The 24,288-nt window shown below is 37.8% G+C and overlaps 1 protein-coding gene across 1 annotated transcript in view; it reads right to left on the reverse strand.

The window, feature by feature from the left end:
• Nucleotides 1–24,288, reverse strand: part of EFHB (EF-hand domain family member B) — a 50,193-nt gene that overhangs the window by 11,735 nt on the left and 14,170 nt on the right. The window contains exons 2-9 of the mRNA XM_008709174.1: nt 20,173–20,235; nt 19,582–19,725; nt 18,715–18,895; nt 16,600–16,710; nt 13,073–13,202; nt 7,587–7,670; nt 6,935–7,002; nt 3,159–3,313 (exon numbers count right to left, since the gene is read on the reverse strand). Coding sequence (XP_008707396.1) covers nt 3,159–3,313; nt 6,935–7,002; nt 7,587–7,670; nt 13,073–13,202; nt 16,600–16,710; nt 18,715–18,895; nt 19,582–19,725; nt 20,173–20,235 — 936 coding nt within the window. The remainder of the gene's footprint in view (nt 1–3,158; nt 3,314–6,934; nt 7,003–7,586; nt 7,671–13,072; nt 13,203–16,599; nt 16,711–18,714; nt 18,896–19,581; nt 19,726–20,172; nt 20,236–24,288) is intronic.

Below are 24,288 nucleotides of genomic sequence, written 5' to 3' on the forward strand. Positions count from 1 at the left end.
ATACCCAAAGAACAAATAATCCAATTAAGAAATGGATAGGAGACATGAACAGACATTTCTCCAAAGAAGGCACACAAATGGCCAACAGACACATGAAAAAATGCTCCGCATCACTCAGCATCAGGGAAATACAAATCAAAACCACAATGAGATATGACCTCACACCAGTCAGAACGGCTAAAATTAACAAGTCGGGAAACAACAGATGTTGGCGAGGACATGGAGAAAAGGGAACCCTCTTACAGTGTTGGTGGGAATGCAAGCTGGTGCAGTCACTCTGGAAAACGGTATGGAGGTTCCTCAAAAAGTTGAAAATAGAGCTATACTACAACCCAGCAATTACACTACTGGGTTTTAACCCCAAAGATACAGACGTAGTGAAGAGAAGGGGCACCTGCACCCCAATGTTTATAGCAGCAATGTCCACAATAGCCAAACTATGGAAAAAGCCCAGATGTCCATTGACAGATGAATGGATAAAGAAGAATGGAATATTACTCAGCCATCAAAAAATGACATCTTGCCATTTGCAACAAAGTGGATGGAAATAGAAGGTATTATGCTCTGTGAAATAAGTCAGAGAAAAACAATTTTCAATCAGAGAAAGACAATTATCATATGATCTCACTCATATGTGGAATTTAAGAAACGAAACAGAGGATCATAGGGTCAGAGAGGAAAAAATGAAACAAGATGAAAGCAGAGAGGGAGACAAACCATAAGAGACTCTAAATCATAGGAAACAAACTGAGGGTTGCTGGAGGGGAGGGGACGGGGAATGGGGTAACTGGGGGATGGAAAAAAAGAAAAAGAAATAAAACATTTTTTAAAAAAGAGTAAGAGGAATTGGAATAACATAAGTCTATTTTGAAAATCTGGGACTCTACTGTGACCACTTCTGGACATGATGAGTCTTTTTATTTCCCCTCTAGATTTTGAATTTCCTAAGTAGAAAGCCTACACATTATCTGGAATAATATTTGATGCACAGTGAGTGTTCAATAAATAACAGAATTAATCCTCTAAGCCAAGAAGATTCACTTAGGAAATCATGGCTTATTTGTTCTGTTTTGTTTTGTATTTTTCATTAAAGTAAATCTGGGCATTCAATAATAGAAAATTCAAATAATCAAAAATTATCCTACAGCTGTACTAGAAGACCCACATCTTATTACCCTCTCAGGAAAAAAAAAGCTCCTCGAGGACACTGAGCACTGCATTGTGCATATTAAAAGTTAACTATTTAAAAGGTATATCAACATTAAATAATTCTCAGTAATTTCCTCCCTGCTTAATTTAATTTTATCATAAGGAATATGCCTGGTGGTTCACTAAGATAATCAACAGCTATTAAGATGATCATCTTGCCTATAATTACATTTAAAATGAATTTTTAAAAAGCAGAGCACTATGTATTGTGGTCGGTTCTCTTATTCATATCACTGCTATCTAAATTTACCCCTCTATCATCTTTGTAAGATGCTTGTATTTGAGTAAAGCTTAAAATGTACTTATTTTAGCTTACATATTTTAATTCTGAAGATTCATTTTTAAATTACCTGTAAATAGCAATTGGTCTCTATTAAAAACCGGAGAAACAGTTGAATACTTACATTTTTTTTAAACACAACTTTGTGAGAAATGTAGTGGGTGACTGATTGGTGTTTGTCCCTACATAATTGGTACAAAACCTAAATGAGATATTTAACCCACTTTTTATTCATCAGTACAATACAGGCACACAGGCCTCTAATCTAAAAACAAATAAAGTGAATGGATTAAACTGAATAAGCCAATGAGTAATCAAGATTTTTTTTTAAGATAAAAAATGTGAAGTGTAACTTTTCTAAAATTGTGCTCAACGTTGGAAGAGAGATACAAATATTATCTTTTCTTTTTGAGATAAAATTATTCTGCTTTTTTTTCCTTCTCATATCAAGATTATGATACACTGCATCATCACAGGTTTATTTATGAGCTTTTATTTGTTTAAATTAGACTCATTCTAAAATAGTTTCAGTCTGCCTAGAAAAATAAGTACAATTAAACAGAGCCCAAAAAATTAAAGAAATCAGGGCAAAGAGAAAATAGAGATGAAATAAAAGAAGAAGAAATGTGGAATAAAAAGAGCACACAAAACGTATGCTATAGGATCACATTCGCAAACTAGATGTGTTTTGTTGAATTGGCTCTGAGCTTCCTGGTGGCCAAGTCAAAAAGTATTCACAATTAGTACAAAATTCATGCTTCTTAGGAGGTAAAAACAAACCAGATACATAAATGAAGCACAATTATTTCCTTTAGAAAGACTGGGTTTCTTTACAAAAAGGATACATGTGAAAAAAATAAATAACAGTAATGTTTCACAAGAGGTTTGTACAATAGTGCACCTTAGTATAAAAAGGCAGTGCAGCTTGGTGAAAGCAACCCTGTAATGGCCTAAAATGGTGTGAGGTAATTATGCAGGCCTAGACTGAGCTAACTTTATGAAAGGACACAATTTTCAGTAGGTTGAAAATGGAATAACCTTACACTCCCAAAACTGAAACCATACCCTGCTCACCCAGGGGAGCAGCAGTCCAAGCTTGACTTGGACCCAGATCGACAGCATTGTGTGTACATACTCAGCTTTAGGTATAGATGGCCTAGACCGAGGAGTCTTTCCTGGGGATCTACGATGCCCAACCCCCACCCCTTGCTCCCAGCACACTACAGTTTAATCTGCCACAGTGGTTCTCAAATTATATCAGAATCACCTGCAGAACTTGTTAAAACACAATTGCTAGGCCCCAAGCTGGAGTTCCTAATTCAGTAAGTGGGACTTAGATTGCACATTTCTAACAGGTTCCCAAGTAACCCTGGTGGTGATAAAAGGACCACACTTTGGCAACTACTGAATTATTCCAGGGGTCAGCAAACTTTTATCATCAAGGGCCAAAAAAGTAAATATTTTTGGTTTTGCAGGCCATTCAGTCTCTGCATTTGTAGTGCAAAAGCAGCCATAGAAAATACTTAATTTGTCATGTAAAATTATTTACAAAGACAGGTGGTGGGCTGGATTTGACCCACAGACCATACTCTGCTGACCCCTGATCTATACCACCCTGCCAGGATCTGTAAGCCACACATAGTCCAAAAAACTCCATTCAAATACTGGCCTTATCATAGTGCCTGAAAGCTGCCAGCAAAGTGTCAAAGTTCTGGTAGTTAGCTTTCTTCAAGTGATGTCGCACTGCTGCAATCAGGGCTCTCTGTCTGTCCTTGCCCCGAAGATATTCACCCGGAAGTCTGTTATGGATGAGATCACCAGCTCCTATTAAAGAGAGTGGGAGGAGTCTTTTAGCTGAATTTAAAGTCTGTTTATATTATTCCCATCCTAAAAAAGAGAAATCTAGCAAAGGCTGTGAATGAAAAAAAAAAAAAAAACCCACGCCTAACTCTGACACTATTATGCAGCATGACAGAAAACCCTTGGGCATAAAAAAGTACATAAAGTAATTGATAAAACTGAATACTTCTGTTTTATGTGACTCCTCTGCTCAATGAAAAAGTTCTGACAAAATGAATTTGGGCGGCGGGGGGTGGGGGGGTAGCGGGAATCATCAGCCCCTACATGGCTGTCTTTCCTACTACTTGAAGCCCTTGCCTCTCTGCCTCTTTGCAGACATTTGTCTACAATGCTGAGGATCTGCAAGCTAGGGCAGAGTCCACGTGGGGGCCATTCTATATGCCTTGAAGTTGACTAAAGCTCTGCGATCCCTTGTAAAAATTGAACTCAAATACCCTACTCCCTTCTAATATGAATTTACAGTCTGCCTCCAGTATGCATATCAAGTTCCCATTTCTCAGCCCTGCGTCCCAATACAACCACCTGCATGCCAACCCTCATCCACAATTCTGTTAACTGAGTCCTGACCCACAATCGCCTCAGTTATCTGGAAGTAATAAACTCTTCAATCCACCTGCTACACCCCCCCATGTGCCCCTTGCTTCCATTTATCATTCATGACTTAAAGGAACTTCCCCAGATTATGACACAAAGAAAGTACAAACATACACACTGCCTATAAGCATTCCTTGCCACTCCCTTTTGGGAAACATTCCTTGGATGTTACTGGTGACAGAGATCAGACTAGAGTTGACCATGTTGCTTTAAATGCGATGGCGTGGTGGTTGTCACAAGAAGGAACCTTTTTTTTTTATGTTTTTTTTATTATATTATGTTAGTCACCATACAGTACATCCCCGGTTTCCGATGTAAGGCTCGATGATTCATTAGTCGCGTATAACACCCAGTGCACCATGCAATACGTGCCCTCCTTACTACCCATCACCAGTCGATCCCATTCCCCCACCCCCCTCCCCTCTGAAGCCCCCTTTTGCCTCCGTTCATTTTCCCCTAGCCTACACCCCTCCTCTTTCCTGCTTTCTTGGGGCAGGATCATGTTGGCAGTTGGCTATGATATCCTAGATGGAATAATTTCAATCACTACATTTGTTGCAGTTCACAGCAACTAATATTTATACCTACTCTGTATAACACCCTATATTAGGCTCTGTCAAGAGAGTCTTTTAATAGATACTCATTGCGCCTCTAAGATTTTTATTTATTATAAAATCAGGAGTTAATCCCACATATCCTGATAAAAGTCACATTTTTAGGGGTAGATAGGGGTGAGAAGCCCACAACTAATCCTGGTTCCAGGAACTGGGTAAATCATCTGAAACGGAATCAGCTACCATCAGATCATCCTAAAGTGGGCAAAACACAAGTAAGGCTCTGTGAGAGGAAATCAAGACAGTGAGAGTGATTTTTGGCAAGTAAGCATGGCTTCCTCCCGTCCTCCACATTCCTGCCTCTGATATAAACACTGTGGGTGGCTACTGTGTATAATGGAGATCTTCCTACTTTCACAGGATGGCTCTTGCTTGAGTTTTTATCTTCAGAAGCCTTCCCTCTCTATTAACATGCAAAAATAACTACTTGAATGATTGTTTTTTCAACTCCACATGGTTTTCCCACCATAATCCCACTAGATGTAACTCCTGTCGAGTAAAATGTATGCTGATATCTTCTTCTGGCTTGGCCCTGAAAGAATATGTATGAAGCTCATGTCAAATCCCTTGCAATTACTCGAGTCATCTCTATAGAGCTAAAATCAGGAGCCCCGGGAGACCGATGACCTAGCTATCATACCATGGCTGTCAGAAAAGCCAAGCAAGCAACCAGTTCCCATTAGGCAGCACTGTCCACCAGTCTTGGATTTTCCTTTACCTTGCCTCTGCTCTGGTGCATTCTTGGAACTGGCCACAGCCCTTACGCTCTTCTTGGAGGTGTCTTAACATAACCAATAACTCCAGGCCTTAGGGAGGAGACATTCTTTGTACTGCTGCCTTTATTTCCATAAGTGAGTGTAAAAGAGAAATCCAGGCCCAGCAGAGAAATCAATATGTTTCTAGAAGCAGGAGCTTTCTGCAGAATAAATGCTATTAGTTGACCCCAATAATCACCACAAAAGGTGAGAACCTAGAGTTAATCTGCATCTATCCATAAACTCCAGGAAAGGTCCAAAGAGGACTTAGAGTCCCTTTTCACAGTTAAACTACGCAGGACCAATGCTGGTACTGATACTTACATATTTTAAAAATTATTAATGTCAGTGTCTTTCCTTTCCATTTTGTAATACTATCTCATTCAATTTGTAGTGATAACTTCGATCAACTATTAGGAAATTTGTCAATGTTGTCAAATTGTCAAAATGATAAACTATGTGTTAGATTCACCAATTCATGCTATAAATATTTGTGAAAAATGTACTGTGTGCTAGACCCTGAGGATCCAACAGACAGCAAGACAGAGCACCCGCCAGCATGAAGCCTGCCCTCAAGTAAGCAGAATTTACCACGATTACCTATTTATTTTTCAGGCCAATTGATGGATTTCCTAAATCATCTCTTAACCACTCTTACAGGTAGGAAGAGCCTCTAAAATGTACAGGCATACATTAAACATGTTAACAGTTCATCTAAAAACAGAACTGAAATATAATTTCCTAATTAATGCAATTAATGATATTCTAAAACACTATTTCATAAGTCCAATAAATATATATATTGTCAATGAGGGGGCTTTAGCTAAAATATTTTCAGTAGCAGTTTTTAAACCTTCGTGTACCTAAGAGCCCACTGGATCAGAATGTCTGGGCACAGGTCCCAGGAACCTGCATATTTAATAAATTCCCTGGGTGATTTTAAGGCAGGTAAACTACAGACTATACTTTGAAAACCACTGATATACAGCTCAATCCTGATATGCTCTATCATAGTCTTCCCTTTGGATGTCTACCGTATAGATTGCTTAGAAATAAACACAAAATCCTGGCAAGTTTCTTCTGCCACTTTATGGAAGTGGGAAGACTGTGGTTCCTAATTATGTGATTGAAGAGTACAGTGGTTTCTCAAACTTGAATGTGCTTACAATTACTCTGGGAATATCGTAAAATGCAGTTTCAGTTTCGGTAGGTCTGGGGCGGAGCCTGAGATTCTGCATTGCTAAGAAACTTGCAGGGGACATCAACACTGCCGGTCTGCAGACCACGTTCTGAGTAACAAGGGCCTACTACAATGCTGGAATTCATTAGCAAGCTGCCTCAAATCACCTTGGCTTATTTAATACAGGCCATATTTATTTTCGAAATAAACTTCTGAGCCTTGTCTACACTTAAGGTATTCATTCACAAAGGCTCTTCAACTGTACCTATTTCAAACATAATATGAACATTTTTTTCTTTTTTGTGCTACAAATTGTTCATTAATGTTAATGTAATATTTTAGACCTTTGAAATTAGAAGTTTGAAAGAAGGAGATGGTGAATTTAACCACATCACTTTGTAAGGATGTTGTTGTTTTTTAAGGAGAAAGTTTGTATATTTACCATACTCCTCAGCACGGAGACAAGCACCAAATGTGTGGTCTGGGGGAACATTCATTGTTTCTGCAATGCTATCAAAGAAAAGATATCCTTTAGTTAAAATACTCACCACATGGCATCTCTGGAATTTAAAATATGCTTGCCATATGTTTTTAATAGCCTGTATTTCTCCTATAACCAAACGATGAAGATCAAACAGAAGTTCTCCAGCCGATCTTCTGTCTAATCTTCCACTTACACAGGCAACGATTAAACACTTTCCCCGGCTTTCGGTAGCCCACATTTAAAAAGAAAATTAAGAACATACTCAAAGCAGAATATGGAAGTAGAGACAGACAGGCAGACAGACAGAGACAGGGAAGAAAGAGGAAAAAAAAAATGTAACATGATAAATTAAATTTCTAATGTCCCAGAAATAAAGCTTCACATAAAATTCTCCCTCGTCTCTGAATGCCCTCTTCATCTCAGAGGACTCAGCACTTTCCTAGAACCCCAGGCCCTACAGAAGCTAAGAGAGTTCCCTGATTAACACAAAAGGAAGACTTTCTTACTTAATGGATAGAATCTAATAGAAAACAAACCAACATTTACCACAAGAGTACTTTTTAAATTCCATCCAAAGACACTATCAATTCAAAGTTAATTATTAACTTACGGATCTAAAACTTTTCCAAGTTTATGTTGAAACTTTTCTTTGAAATCATCGACTCTCTTGGATACGATCTTAGCTCCTCTATTCCTGTAAAGTTAGAAAACTGTCAAGCATCTCTATTACCTAAGTATTCTTGGCTGCCAAATACACATACAATGAGGAATACCACAGTGTTATTTGTTCTGTTTTTTCTTTTTCTTTTTTTTTTTTTTAAGAGAGAGCGTACCAGTGGGGAGGGGAGGGGCAGAAAGAGAATATCTTAAGCAGGCTCCATATCCAGGGTGGAGCCCTACACGGGGCTTGATCTCAAGACCCTGGATCATGACCTGAGCTGAAATCAAAAGTCAGAAACTGAGCCACCCAGGTACCCCTTGGAATACCATAGTATCATTTGGGCCATCAAAACACTACACAGAGTTTCAAGAAGTTATATGCTAAAAAAAAGCTGTATATGTTCATTCTTCTATCATTTAGATTCTATTATAAAGATAAGTTTGTAATAGAATATAAAATTTTGTCTAAAGAATAAGACAAACAGATTTAAACTTTTTTCAGGAAACAAAACCAAGGTGTTAATATCATTATCATAAATGCGACTACAAAAATTTCTAAAAGAAAATTAGGCACCAAATAAATAACCAAAGGATATAAACAGATAATTCACATCTAGTAAGCAAACATATGGAGAAATTATGATCCCCTCCAGTAATAAATCCATAATAAAAGAACAACAAAGTGGCACTTTGAACACAGTGCATAAGCAAATAGAGAGACCGACAGAAAGAGAGAATACCTAACACGGGCACAACGTACGGTAAAACAATTGATAGACTGCTGCTGCAAATTTCTATAGTCCTTTTGGAACTAATTTAGTAATAAGATTCAAAAAGCATTGGGGCGCCTGGGTAGCGCAGTCGTTAAAGCGTCTGCCTTCGGCTCAGGGCGTGATCCTGGTGTACCGGGATCGAGTCCCACATCGGGCTCCTCTGCTATGAGCCTGCTTCTTCCTCTCCCACTCCCCCTGCTGTGTTCCCTCTCTCGCTGGCTGTCTCTCTCTGTCAAATAAATAAATAAAATCTTTAAAAAAAAAAAAAAAAAAGATTCAAAAACCATAAAAATGGTCATTCCCGGGGCGCCTGGGTGGCACAGCAGTTAAGCGTCTGCCTTCGGCTCAGGGCCTGCTCCCGGCGTTATGGGATCGAGCCCCACATCAGGCTCCTCTGCTGAGAGCCTGCTTCTTCCTCTCCCACTCCCCCTGCTTGTGTTCCCTCTCTCGCTGGCTGTCTCTATCTCTGTCGAATAAATAAATAAAATCTTTAAAAAAAAAAATGGTCATTCCCTTTCATCTATGTCTGGGAACCAATCCTAGGAAGATAATCCACACAATAATTTAAAATGTGGGAAAGTTATAGATATAAAAATGTAGCCTCAATGACTACAAAGGAAAAAAAAAAGAAGATAAATGCTTGATCATGGAGGGCAATTAAATTATGTCACATTAACAAGAATACACTTGGCATGCATTTTAAATGTTGGTTATTAAGAATACACAATATATAATTATTTTATGTTAAGTAAAAAAGCAGTATATAAAATAGGATTGCACTCTGAATAAAAATATGCAAACATTTACACAGGAAGCTACACTAGAAAGAAATACATTAAAAAGATAATAATGGTTGAATTTTGGTGACAGGATTATGGGTGATTTTATTTTGCCAATTTTCTGTACCATAATTTCATTACTTCTATCACTGTGATTAAATGAACAAGGTTTCTTTTGAGAACTGGAAAATTACAACACTGCTATTTAATAACATTAAAGTTAATAAATTCTCTATTGTTTTGTTAAGACTAAAAACAATGAACATTTAATTCTTAAACTCCATTTGCTTTTAAAACTATTTCCTGTACTATAGAAATGCTGAGCTGAATAAATTTCTGGAGAAGAGTGACACTCTGTGGAGAAACAAAAGATGAAATATAAAGTAATTCATCTCTTCTGTCTTCATTTACTTCCCATTAGTTCAAAAACGGGAAAAAAAGAACAATATGGGTATAGTCAGAATAAATCAATGGCAGTTTAAGGGCCATAATTTGAACGAATAAAGTTGACATTCTAAAAACCAGCTCCAAAGGGCATAATTAGGAACATGCAGGGATGAAATGGGTAAGGATTGTTACTACTCCTTTTGCCGTAAAAGTGCCTGGATTATGTTTCTCGGAGAACTAGGAAGTATCTGTAAGCAGTCATGGATGTCGAAACATCCATAACTGCAACATCATTGCACACTCTTACAGTGTTCACTAAACAACTTGAAATAAAGGCTTTTGTGTGAATTTCTTCATTTAAACACACACACTCACCTATCACAGGAAGATTCTAACTGATTCTTCAAACCAAAGGTCATAAACAGAATATAGATAGAGGTAGCTTGACAGAAATAGACCCCTTAAAAGTTGAGTGTAAACCAAGTTTACATTAAAATATAAAATTGAGATACCTTAAAATGTAAACATATTTAATTCCAAAATTATAATAGAAATCACACTGAAGAATGAAACAGTGAGTTGTTGGGGTTTTTTTTTTAAGATTTTATTTATTTGAGGGGGGGGGGAAGGGCAGAGGGAGAGGGAAAGAGAGAGAGAATCTCAAATGGTTTCACACTGAGTGCAGAGGCCAGAGCCTAGAGCCCATCGTGGGGCTCAATCCCATGACCCTGAAGTCATGACCTGATCTCACAACCCTGAGATTATGACCTGAGCCAAAACAAAGAGTCAGACCCTCAACTCACTGAGCCACCCAGGTGCCCCAGTGAGTTCTTTTTAAAATCCAGCAAACGAAAGCAATGAAGAATTATTGCTTTAGCAATAATTAAGTTTTGAAATATGCGAAGTATGATCAAATAAAGCATTGTACCATAAACAGTGTTTCCTTGGGGGTAGAAACAAGTTAGATGAAAATGAACCCTGCATATTACCTCCTTTGACAAATTCAGTGTATTTTTTAAATTTAGATATAATTGGCATATAACATTGTATTAGTTTTGGGTGTACTCAGTGAATTTTTCCATGACTATCCCACCAAATCATTCATAAATATGTCCTTGTTAATAACCTAAAGGTTCTACTCTTAGGATGTTCTTAAGGACCACATTGTCAGGCTGCCTGGGTGGCTCAGTCAGTTAAGTGTCTGCCTTCAGCTCAGGTCATGATCCCAGGGTCCTGGGATGGAGTCCCGCATCCAGCTCCCTGCTCAGCGGGGGGCCTGCTTCTCCCTCTCCCTCTGCCTACTGTTCCCCCGGCTTGTGTGCTCTCTCTCTGTCAAATAAATAAAATTTATTTGAAAAAAGGACCGCATTGTTGTTATTAATGTGTTTATTTCAGATCTTTTATAGATTTATAGCAGGTTTATATTTCTAAGCTTTCAAAAATGGATAAACCATATTTTGTCATCACCTCTAAGCATTTGTTTCTGTATTATATTTAAATATATATATCTATAATCCTTAAATATTTAAATAATATTTAAATCATTTTTTCATGTTTTCCTTTATATATAGTTTAACTGCTTTAATATTAATCAGTTAACAAATATTTGTTATATGGGCTCTTCTTTGGTAGTCCAAAGAAAACTCTTATGGGTTTAATAGAATATTACAAAAACTTATTTGGTGTTTGTGTTTTACCATTATTGTTTTTGAATAATTCAAGTATCGGAAACTCATATAATAAAAAAGTAGAAGAGGAATGGAAATTGCTATTTCAGGCCTGTGATCACAGAATCCAGTGCCAATAAACCTGGTATAGTGGTTAGGGGCAGCCACACTGCGTGGGTTTTATTCCTACCCCTAGTACTTCTAGTTGCATAGTATTGGGTAAATGATTTAACTTCTGTGTACCTCAGTTTCTCCACCTGTAAAATGGACAGGATAAAAATTATAATGCACCTATCTCGTGGAGTTATTGGTAGGATTAATTTAATACTATGTAAAGCAGTTAGCACTTTGCCTCTGTTACAGGGAGCTCCTATCACAGGGACCAGACAGACGGATGAGCCAGGCAGTTTGGGTATCTGTGGGAATGCAAACTTAATGTGCTCACTGAGACCCATGGAGACTTGGATAGCCAGCATCTCCTTTAAAGAGGGCAGAGGGCAAAACAAATCCACTCCCAGTATTGATGTGTAGAAATGCAAGCACAATGTATTAGTTTCCTGTGGTTGCTGCAAGAAATTCCCACAAACTGGTGACTTTAAACAACAAAAACATTCTCCCACAATTCTGAAGGCCAAGAGTCAGAAGTCGAAGCTTCAGCAAGTCTGTATTCTTTCCAAAGGCTCTAGGGAGAATCTATTCATTGCCTCTTCCAACATTTGGAGGCTATTGGCATTCTTTTTGGCCTTTCTTGGCTTGAGGCTGTATCACTCCAATCTCCATGTTCATATCACCTCTTCTTTATTTGTCATCTTTTCTCTTCTGTCTCAAATCTCCCTCTGCCTTCCTTTATAAGGACACTTATCATTGAATTTAGGGCCCACACAGATAATCCAAAATGACCTCTACATCTCAAGATTGCTAATTACACTTACACAGACCCTCTTCTCACATAAGGTTAACATTCATAGGTTCTAAGAATTAGAACAAAGACATGTCTTGGGAGGGGGTACCATTCAAGCCACTACTTCAATATTTCCAATCTTCTGATTTTTTAAGCGTAGTAGGAAATATGAATTTTTATTAGTAATCTCCCAATGCTTAAGTGTTGGCTTATATATAAAATATAACACAGAAAATGAAAAATTAAAGAACTTTAATTTTCTAGGCAAGTAGTCATATATAGAATTAAGGCATAAAGAGGTCACAGTTTACAAAAGTTAAGTCAGATACTCAGATGCCCAAATAACTAAAAAACTGAATGATAAATGACAGTACAATTATATGTGATAAGATTGTCTTATAGAGATCTGAAAGCCCATACCTTTAAGAAACATGTATAGGGTTGGGGTGCCTGGGTGGCACAGTGGGTTAAGCATCTGACTCTTGGTTTCAGCTCAGGTTGTGATCTTGGGGACCATGATCTCGGGGTCATGAGATCAAGCCCCATGTCGAGCCTCACATCGGACTCTGTGCTCAGCAGAGTCTGCTTGGGTTTCTCTCCCCCTCTCCCTCTGCCCAGCCCCTCTAAAATAAATAAATTAATCTTTTTTTAAAAAAAAAAAGGAAAAGTCAAAAACATGAATAGGGTTGATTACATAGATTAAAAACATGCACATATATCTTCAGATCTGCTATTTGTAAAGGCATGAAGTAAGTTAGAATGACACACACACACAGTATCATGGTTATCTCTGGAGGAACTGGACAGTTTGGAAGACATATCACTGCATATCTTTTCCTATTAATTTTATGTTTAATCAACAGCTCTTCTTTAAGTCCATGTGCCATATATCTAATACCTGTTTCAGGACCCAATATAATTAAACTTACATTTGTAGCTCATGGAGCCAATATAAAGTTTTTGCCATGGCTCTTCCATCATTAAAATGTGGTGTTGGGACCCCATACAAGTTAAACCTATGGAAACTTGATGGGTTATACTTTCGGTTCTTTGCTTCTCCTGTGAAAAAAAGAGGAAGCAACACAAATAACCTTATCTCGCCAGAAGCACATTATGCTCTCACTGACAATGAAAATGAGAGTGGGAACTAAATGGAATTGTAACAGTGCCAGGATTGCACAGATTTGGCTACAGAGGACAAGCATTCTCCCATGTGAGCTGCGAGACTGGTCGGACAAGAGATCCTGTGTTAATACTTGATAAGTAAGTAGGGAAATGATGTAGGAGAGACACGTAAATGATGAAAAATGCAGGCCCCATTAATGTTACAGAAATCCTGAAGATCGGGGGAGGTACTGCAATGCTTTGGGACCCCAGCTGTCCCTTCCACGGTGCTAAGATCTGAGAGGCTGGTGTTTTGTACTTGCTCTCACCAAGATTTGGGGAGATCATCAGAACACTGCAACCCTCCCATTTCATTATAATCACTTAATCTCATATTAGAAACTGAAGCCTGAGAACCCAAAGGGAGGGCTTTATATTTAAGATCTAATACTGTACTTTTTTCAAGTCATGATATGGTGTTAATTTTTTATATCTGGATAAGAAAAGTAAGACTAAAACTAGAGATCAACTAAAAGGTTAAGAAACGATGGAGATTCAGCCTCACTAGTAACCCTAACAATGTAAATAAAAACAATAATGTGAAATCATAATTTGTCTCTCAGTTAAGTAAAAATAAAGAAGACTGGCAAAGCTCACTATTAAGGAGGACGTGGGAAAATGGAAATTCTAATATACTCTGGGTCTAAGGGCAAATTGGGGCAGCTATTCAGGTGGGTGGTTTGGCTCTAAGAGTAAATATTTCGAATGCTCATAAATCTAGGAATGTATCCTAAAAAAAATCACATTAACAAAGATATATAGGCAATGTATTTTGTAATACTGAAAAATACAATATAGATACTGACATGAAAAGGCAACTAAGGTATTTCATTAAATGGGGGGGAAGCAAATAGAACAATGTATATATAGTGGGGAAAAACACGTGTATATACTCATATATGAACACACAAAGAAAGGCATCTATGAAAGTATCACCTATGAAGACTGGGAATTATGACAGATTTTCTTTGTATTTTATAAAAGAAATATGTATTACTTATAATGACTAAAATTAAGTGTATTTAAAAGATGTTACATATTTATTGTTATTGAATGGTGCCCTTCACATAGTATTTTAAATAAAAAACCTTTAATGTATATAGCAGGTTCTCCAAAAGCATGGAGAATATTATCCCATTTAACTAAAGATAGATGGCTTAGTGCATGCAGGTTAGCAAGATATTCAATATATCAACTATAGTTATCTCTGGCTAATGGGATTTCCATGTTACATTTACTTTCTCTTTATTTTTTTTTAAATTAGTATGTATGTATGTATGTATGTGTGCATGTGTATTTGCTTTAATATTTATTTAAGTAAACTCTACCCCCAATGTAGGGCTCGAACTCACGACCTCGAGATCAAGAGTCACATGCTCTTCCAACTGAGCCAGCCAGACGCCCCCCCAATGTGGGGCTTGAACTTACATCCCCGATAGCAAGAGTTGCATGCTCTAACAACTGAGCCAGCCAGATGCCCAGCCCATTTTATCAAGATATTTAAATTCTCTACAAGTATTATGTATTTTTCTAATAAAAAATGAAGCTACTTTCATTATGAGAAAAAATAAGGACAACGTTAAAAAGATTGGATTCTGTCCCTTTTCAAGAGGCCAATGAGGATTCCATAAAAATCAGCAAATGAAGGTAACGTCAGTCATTTTATAGTCCATTAGAGTTCTTCTAAAAATAAAAAAAAATCTACACTGATTTTCCTCCAACTGCTAAATGCATATAAGATATCTAATTACAGGTTGTCTCTATATGTATATATATATATGTATATATGTTTGAAAACAATTAAAAGACATTGGATTTGATTGTGCAATACATGCTAAACTTTTTCAGAAAATGAATAAAATATTTTCACAAGAGAGGGAGAGAGATAAGGAAGAATAAGGGAAGGGAGGACTAGAGGGAGGAGAGGAAGAAAAGGAGGGAGAGAATCAGGGAGGTAGATGGGGTATTAGTGACTGGTGACAGAGAAAAGGGAAGCAGCAGCAGTGTGAATGGGAGGGCAGAGATAATCTCAGGACTGGATGTGTTCAAGTGTAGGGGAAGCAGCAGAAATGGCCATGAAAGAAGAAAACGACAGATTCCAGACAGTAGAGCAATCAGCATAGGAAACAGGCCCAGCTATGAGCAGAATGAGGAGGAAGAGCACAGAGAGGAGCTATGGTGTGAGAAGATGGAAAGGGAGGAGAAAAAGTAAAGAAGTAAGAGAAAGCAAGGATGAGAGGGGCCTTGCACTGCAGTGAAGGGCAAGTCTTGCTTCTAGCTAATAAGGATTGAGTTCACGAATCAATAACACACAACCCATTGGCTTTCTCAGGACATATATCAGAGTCTAATTCCCAGTCTTCTATTACATCAAGATTCCACTTAGCATCAACATGTCAACAATTAAGTTGTATTTCACAGCACTGTAAACATCTAATGCCTTTTAGTTGTGCTATAGAATAGTTCTAGTAATATGCTACATTAGACAAGATCATATAGTATAATAATAATTAACAATAAGAATAATAGTAATCGAGCCCCTACTATGTTCCAGGCACTATGGAAGCATTTTGCAGGCACTCACCTAATCCTCACAGTATATTATCCCCATTTAAGAGATTAGAATAGATAATGGTGGGGCACCTGGGTGGCTCAGTCCTTAAGTGTCTGCCTTCGGCCCAGAGCATGATCCCAGGGTCCTGGGATCAAGCCCTGCATGGGGATCCCTGCTCCACTGGGAGCCTGTTTGTTCCTCTTCCACTCCCCCTGCTTGTGTTTCCTCTCTCGCTGGCTGTCTCTCTCTCTCTCTCTCTCTCTCTCTCTCTCTCTGTGTCAAATAAATAAATAAATAAAATCTTTAAAAAAAAAAAAAGAATAGATAATGGTAAGATAAATAAAATATCCAAAGTCTAAAGAGAGTAAATCCTCAAGCAAGGATTTGAACCTATCCTATCTGATTCAAAAATTTGTGTACCGACCATTACCCAATCTAAGTACTTAGAATAATCCTGACATTTGAATAAGAACAGTATTTTTTAAGCCTGAAACTAACATGTAACATTTCTTAGATGTTTTTCCTTTTAATAATACATATATTTCTACATTTTATACAAAATGCCAAATATATGTGTTCTTAGCTATCAGGGTTTATGATGTTATAAATAAGTTATTATTTACTGATCACTTATTATATGCAAGGCATTGAACTTTACGCACATAATCTCCTTTATTCCTCTTCACAAACCTGAGAGTCCTATATCCTCAGGCCTATTTTACACAGGAAGACACTTACCCACATGATAATCATTGTGAGAAATAATATACAGATCATGTCCTTCCTTTCCTTCCTTAAATACTTCTTCATAGGGTTTTGGTGGATTCACTACATCTCTAGCAGATGATTCTAAAGGAAGAATTGATGAAATCAGTTTTAAGGCAACTTTCATCTATTTATAACATATTTAAATTGACTAGAACAAATGACAAATGAGGTATGCCAATGACATAAACTACATGCGCACTCTGAGAGAACACAAATGAAGATTTAGCAAGAAAGACAGGACACCGCTTACATGTTACTGTCCTAGGGATCCCCACTTGACCTGGCTCACTCCCTAGAATTCTAATAATATCAGAACTCTGTATTGGTTAACTATTTAGGTTTCCCTGAGCTGTATTCCAAGCCTGGTTAAATTCTGATTCTGAGACGCTCAGGACAATTTTGATTTTAGTCTTGCTTCCCAAGACATTCTAAGCAAATTTGAATCACAAGTGTTTCAGAAACCCTGATGCCCTGTGGTGACAGTTGTAGACTGAAGCATATACCCTAAGTCTGTTTTGATTTGAATATACCACCTTCAAAGTAGCCAAAAGTGCCAGGAAAATCACTGGAATCAGGAAGAAATTCTCCCTACTGATCCCAAACCTAGAGCAATTAAGATGTTTGTTTAATAGCTGCTTTCCCATGACTGGTGAGCCCCAGTTTTATATACAGTGAATTATTTTGTTTTTATTGTTTATATAATGATTTTTAAATATAATTCCATTCATAATTTCATTCTTCTCTTTCAACCTAACAACAGAGATTCAGATGTTTTCTTTCTGTTGTCTTCTGCCAAGAATTTGGGACTGTAAACAAATAGTTAAGAATACCAGAAAGTGGGTCAACTCAAATAATCCTATAAAGCAGTATTTTTTGTCTGATATATGAACTATTACACCTATGAATAGACAAATACACGTTCTGGAACATTCTTTCTATTATATATTTAAATGAGGTATACCTTGACAGAACTTTCATATTAAATGGTCTAATCCTAGATAGCAGTTACGATATAATTATTTTAACACTGTAATGCCATGTCTCCATAAATACAATTTTAAAATCCTATTATAAAGTAAAAAGATACACCATCTGCTCTAAAATACATTTTTTCAAGTTTCAAACTTTAACTAATTTTAACTTTAGATCTGATGTGATCAAGTTGTAGACTTTGGAGATTTTGCATTCCAAGAGAGAGGCATAATTTATCTCCAGAGTGGGTATTACTATGTTAAGGCATATAATCCAGTGGCCCTTTTGGTGAAAAAAAAAAAAAAAGATAAGATTCCTGAGGTAGAGCCTTAATGGGTGCAGAAAAACAAAGAGAACCAAATTTCTTTGCAAGATAAAGAAAAATGGAAGTTGAGGTCTCCTGTGGTAAGACCCCTGGAGAGAGAGGCTAAGAAACATGAAAAAGAGAGGAGGAGATAAATAGGAAACAGGTGGAAGGAAAAGTACCCAACAACATGGCAGAAGGCTGGGGCTTCAGAAGAAACAATGGCCTGTGACCAATCCCATTATAAGTTGTTGTTTGTGAAAGATGCACTCTACTCCCTCTCATAATGAGAGTGAAGTTCTGCTCTGCACGCTGCCTGCATTTGGCATATGTGGTTAGACATTGTGGATCTGCATGGATGGAGTGCAGTACACAGCATTTGCCAAACTTATTTGTTCCGTGGTCTGCTTCATAAAGAGTTAAGAGTTATGAACACATCAGAAGCATTGGTGGAAATAAAACACACAAATGCATGTCCAGGGAGAAGGGATTGAGGACTTCATAGCTGGCTCAAATATCAACTTTCTTGACTCTTTCTCCTGTCCTTATACCATCTCTACTATATTCACTGAATCTGCTTCCCAAAAGCTAAATTTTTAGTGCCTTGGTACACATAAACTCTAAGGATTCTGGATCTGAGGATAATTTTTTTGCTATGATCCCTTCTTTCATTCTGAATCATCATTTAACTACCACCAAATGCCGTGTCAACAAGATATTTAATCCCATTTTCTAAGAAAACATTTCTTTTCCTTTTTTTTTTTTAAGTAGACATTTCACCATTCAACTCCCCATCACTTTTTTACTACCTCTGATGACTGTTGTCCCAAATGTCGTATTGAGTACATCCAGGCCTTTAGGTAATCCTGGCGTTTGATCATGAGATTTTCCTAGCGGTGCCGATTGATTGCTAAAATATACTGATTCCTTTTTATCTTTAATTATCTGTTGAAATGTTGTTAGAGGCTGTGGGTTGATCAATACCTTTGCCTAAAGAAATCATATAAAGCACAGATGTAACAACAAAAAAAACTGAAAACTGAAACTAATCAATAGCTGGAGAGAAGAAAATATGATTGTGGAAAACCATTTCGTTATCCTTGCCTTTGCTCATCTCTTCAAACTGAACTGTCAGCGCTGGAGCTATGAAGCTGAAACATTCCTACATGAACCTTCTCTGAGGCTCTAAGGTTTATAAGTAGAGCACCTTGGTTACCTGACACAGATTCTAGAAAAGTGGGAATGACAAGTGTAAGAACCACGTGATTGCCACAAGCTCTCTCCTGAGGTATAGATCAGGTCTTTGGAATCTAGATTGCCCAGTCAACACAAGTAACATTCAGCCCACTTCCCCCAAATTCTATACAAGCACTCTGCTGTGCCTCCAGGTGATATCACCCAGCGTTCATTCTCTCCATTCTCTAACAAAGCCTGACAGCGTTTCTCTTTACTCTGAGAAAATGGAAAGCAACTTGGCTTTTATTATCCAAGGTGAAAACATGTAGATTGTGGCTCAGACCATTAATTTCCCTAGTCTCTTGGTTGTTGCTGCTTGGATTTTGTCACTACTCAAGAGTGGGAAGGAAATTGGAACTGATGATTTCATTAATACCTCATTCATGCATTTTCACCTTAGTAAGTTAATAACGTACAGGGAAAAAAGGAAAAGAAGTTACCGGGATCGAAATTTTAGATCTTATTCCATGTGTCAAGTTAGGAGCGATTTGGGGATCATTTGCTCTGCCATAAAATACTCTTTCAGCTCCAGCAGGTGGGTATCTATAGTTGAAAAATTTTTTTGCCTCAGGTGGAGTAATTAGCTACAGTGAGACAAGAAAATAGAAGTATTAAGTACAGTTTTTAAAGTATTAGCAGGATTAATCTATCCCAATCATTGAACACCATTGCATGAGTGTAGTAAGTACATGGGGAACTTCAGACCCAAATAATGAAACTTCCTAAAATGGGTTTTACAGAAATAAACGTCATATTTTAAAAGTTATATTTAGAAAACAACCAGGAAGTACCCAGGTTAGAAAGCATACCATAAATGACTATTTTCTATAGAAATAAAAGGTATCTCCAATAGTTTTTGTAGAGCTAGAAATCGTAAGCCTAGAGTTTTCACTTCTTGAACAAAATCAATAGAAGACCTCAAAATGCAGTAAAGAATCAAAATTGACCACATTAAGTTTATACAACTTTCTTAAGGAATGTTGAGAGGTGTCTATGTTAGGTTTACAAAAATGTGTATTAAAAATGCTCACCCTGGGAAGTTTTTCAGTCAAACAGGTTGCAACTCTGTGTCCAACAGGAATAACTTTTCCAGCCTAAGGGGGGGACAAAAAACAAATAGTTGGTCATTGTCAGGATAGAGGGGGAGCATTTTGAAGAATGGCATTTATTTCTAATTTGGTCTATGCTTCTAATGCTACAAAGTTACTTTCAACTATTTAACACAATTAAGAAAGAAACGCAATACAGCAAATCTAAAATAATCCTGATTTATAATATAAATATTAAATGCTAAATATATATAAGTATACCTTTTTTTCAGTGCTAGCATTGTCAGTGATTCCATCCAGTTATGGCATCTCTGACATGCTGAGGGAGTCAGCTCTCAGAAACAATGTTTAATTATCAGTTGTACTATATCATCAGTACAACGGGAGTATGGCTGCATTCAAGCTAAATTCAAGATTAAGTGTTAGGTACTTCTGAGTGCGTGTGTGGTACGTTTGCATATGGGTGTATTTCCACCAACACCCTAACTTTTCACATATACAAATATGTCACTTCTAGCCGAGTTCCTTCGGTGGACGGTCCCAATGCAGTTGGTTTTCTTCACTTAATTCTAACTCCGGTCTTATCTGTCGTTCCTTTGCCCAAGGCAAAGATTACAATTATTCCCAGCGATACACTTTTTATCTATTTCTCCTTTGTCATTTCAAGGCAGCTGATAGTTACTTCTGCAAAGCATAAGTTTCTTTTTTAAAAAAATTCTTCTTTTTTTAAAGATTTTATTTATTTGAGGTAGGGCAGGAGCAGGGGAACAGAGTTAGAGGGAGAAGCAGGCTTCCTGCTGAGCAGGGAGCTCAACACAGGGCTTGATCCCAGGGCCCTGGGATCATGACCTGAGCCGAAGGCAGACGCTTAACGGACTGAGCCACCCAGGCGCCTCATAAAAAAAAATTCTTACATCACTGGTGGGAATGCACTGTGGTAGCCACTCTCAAAAATAGTATGGAGGTTCCTCAAAAAGTTAAAAATAGAGCTATCCTATGACCCAGTGATGAAGGCCAATTGGAAAAAAGGCTGGCAGGAACAAGGGGCCCCCCCACCTTCAGAGGATTTTACACCTCTAAAACCACCCTTAAAAGGATTTTACAAGGAGCGCTCCACCCTTTCCCATGTGATAGATGACAAAACCCTGATTGGATGACAGGCTCATGGAGGGTGAATCAGATTAAAACAGGCCACCAACAAGCCCATTAAAAATCCCTAGACTTTTAGAAACTCCCTCTTCAGAGCTTTGTACTATCTTTTGATAATCCACTTTGCTGGCCACCACTCTTCATCTGGTCTACCTCTTCATTCTTTGAAGCAGCGTGACCAAGAACCTTGGGCACTGAAGCAGAAGACAATCCTGAAACACCAGTAATTGCACTACTAGGTATTTATCCAAAGGATATAAACATAGTGATTCAAAAGGGCACATGCACCCCCATGTTTATAGCAGCAATGTCTACAATAGCCAAGATATGGAAAGAGCCCAGATGCCCATTGACAGATGAATGGATAAAGAAGATGTTACATATATAATGGAATATTACTCAGCCATCAAAAAGAATGAAATCTTGCCTTTTGCAACAACGTGGATAGAACTAGAGGGTATTATGCTAAGCAAAATAAGTCAGAGAAGGACAAATACCATATGATTTCACTCATGTGGAATTTAAGAAACAAAACAAACAGGGGAAGGGAAGAAAAAATAAAATAAGATTAAAATTGAGAGGGAGGCAAACCATAAGTGATGCTGAACTCTAGGATACAAAGGGGAGGTGGATGGGGGGAAGGGATAATTGGGTGATGGGCATTAAGGAGGGCACTTGATGTAATGAGCACTGGGTGTTACATGCAACTGATGAATCACTAAATTCTACCCCTGAAACTAATAAAACAGTATATGTTAACTAAATTGAATTTAAATAAAATTTTTTTAAAAACCCTGAGAGCCAAACAAAAAAATAAAATAGGGCTCCTGGGTGGCTCAGTTGGTTGAGCGTGTGCCTTCGGCTCAGATCATGATCCCAGGGTCCTGGGATCAAGTCCCATGTCAGGGACCCTAATCCTCAGGGAGTCTGCTTCTCCCTCTAACCCTCCCCCCACTCATTCTCTCAATCTCTCTCTCAAATAAAAAAATAATAATAATAAAATATTTTAATTAATTAATTAAAACAATTTAAAAAATTAAAAACTGAGAGAGGAAAAAAAACTTCCCATAATGAGTGTTCTGGGTCTTTGGAGGAGCATGGAGGAATCAGGAGGATGAAGAAAAGCACAGAGACTGACCGTTGGGGGGCAATGGATGAATGTGTAGATGTTGGCAGGGGGATGGATAGACTAAATAAATGGATGGCTGGATAAAAATATAGACACATGAGGTGCCTGGGTGGCACAGTCAGTTAAGTGTCCAACTCTTGGTTTGTGCTCAGATGGTGATCGCAGGGTTGTGAGATTCAGCCCCACGTTGGGCTCTGCACTCAGCCTGGAGTCAGCTTAAGATTCTCTCTCCCTCTCCCTTTGGTCCTCCCCCACCCTGTGCTCACTCTCTCACTCTCTAAAATAAATAAACCTCTTAAAAATATATAAATAGACACATGGATATAGGTACGGTTGTGAAATCTTTTTACTATGTTGAGTGTTGAATGCAGAATTACTCTTAGGGGGAGAACTATCAAGGTTTAAGAAAGTATCTTGATAAACATCTCCAGATGTAAAAGAGGAAGCCCACAGACATGACCAGACAGAGAATTTAATTGCTTTGCTAAAAAATAGGAAAAAATATGAACTGTTGATGGGCTAGACTAAGGAAGGAAGCCTTAAAGGAAACAACAGATAACACTGAGGAGAAGGTGGGAGGAGGAAAAGATCTTGCAGAAAGCGAGACACCAGGAGGCACAAGACAAGAAATCAGCCAGTGAGAAGCAGTCCAGTTTTAATGCCAAATCTTAAGTAAATTTTATTCATACAACTACATTATGTGAAAAAACCTTGGATAAAAAAGGAAAGGGACTGTGTTGTAAATTGGGCTAAAGCAGAGTACAGAAAAAGGAGAAGAGATACAAGTGATTTTTAACTCAGCTAAAAATTGTAAGAAATCTCAGAGATATAAAGGACCATAAAGTCTCTCCTGCTATACCTGTTATGGGAGCTCCTGCCACTTTTAAATATTCAACGAAAAGATGGCCTCATTAGGCTGAAGAACATGGGGATACTGAGGCAGCTGCTTATGTGGGTGATAGAGAGATAGAGGGAAGAATGGATTTACTGATGGATCAGTCAGTCTGTAGACTGATAAATAATTCTACTTGGACCTCACCAGCTTTCCTTCCAAGTATTTGACAGTAGATATTCTAGGTTTTCATCATTGTAAACATTTTTTGGACAGAAGTGCCCTTGGTATTCCTCATAGAGTTGCTCACATGAAAAACAATTTGACTACAAATCGGTGGCTGTGAGTAGGTTGATGTCCTCATGCCATTTGACTGGGGACACAAAAATGAAAGCCATTACGTCTGATTTCTATCTACAGTGTTACAATATGTCTGACAACTCTCCTCCACCCCACCTCAGTCATGTCTTTTTACTTTAGTTGTTCTCAAGGATACCTGTTCACCAATTTGAGGTATGAAGGGTAGCAGAATAAGGATTATTGTGAGCTGATTATTCTAAGAAACAGCAGATGAGAAAGAAGCACTGAAAAAAAGAGAATTTACCCTTTCATAAGGGATATTTACATTTTACAAAGGAAATCATTTGTAAAGGTGTCTCCCTCTCTGTACCAGGAAGAAAAGGATGACTCTAAGTCTCCAGTCTTATCAATGGAGAAGCACTGACTTAAATCTGCATAACAAATTTTACCCTTGTTTACCATGTTTTTCCTGGCAACCTCCCATAACTGGACTTCCCTTTGCCCCAACATCTTTTGTCTTTAACTTAAGAGGTATTTAAGGAGGTGGCTTGGGCCATCTTGGGAGTATATCCCAAGTATGCATGAGGTACACATATTTAAAAAGTTCTGTTTGTTTTTCACTTGCTAACCTGTCTTTTATGACAGAGGGTCTCAACCAAGACCTCAGAAGGGTAGGGAGAAAATTATT

The sequence above is a fragment of the Ursus maritimus genome, unplaced genomic scaffold (genome assembly GCF_017311325.1).
Source record: "Ursus maritimus isolate PB19 unplaced genomic scaffold, ASM1731132v1 scaffold_20, whole genome shotgun sequence".
Classification (NCBI taxonomy): Eukaryota; Metazoa; Chordata; class Mammalia; order Carnivora; family Ursidae; genus Ursus; species Ursus maritimus.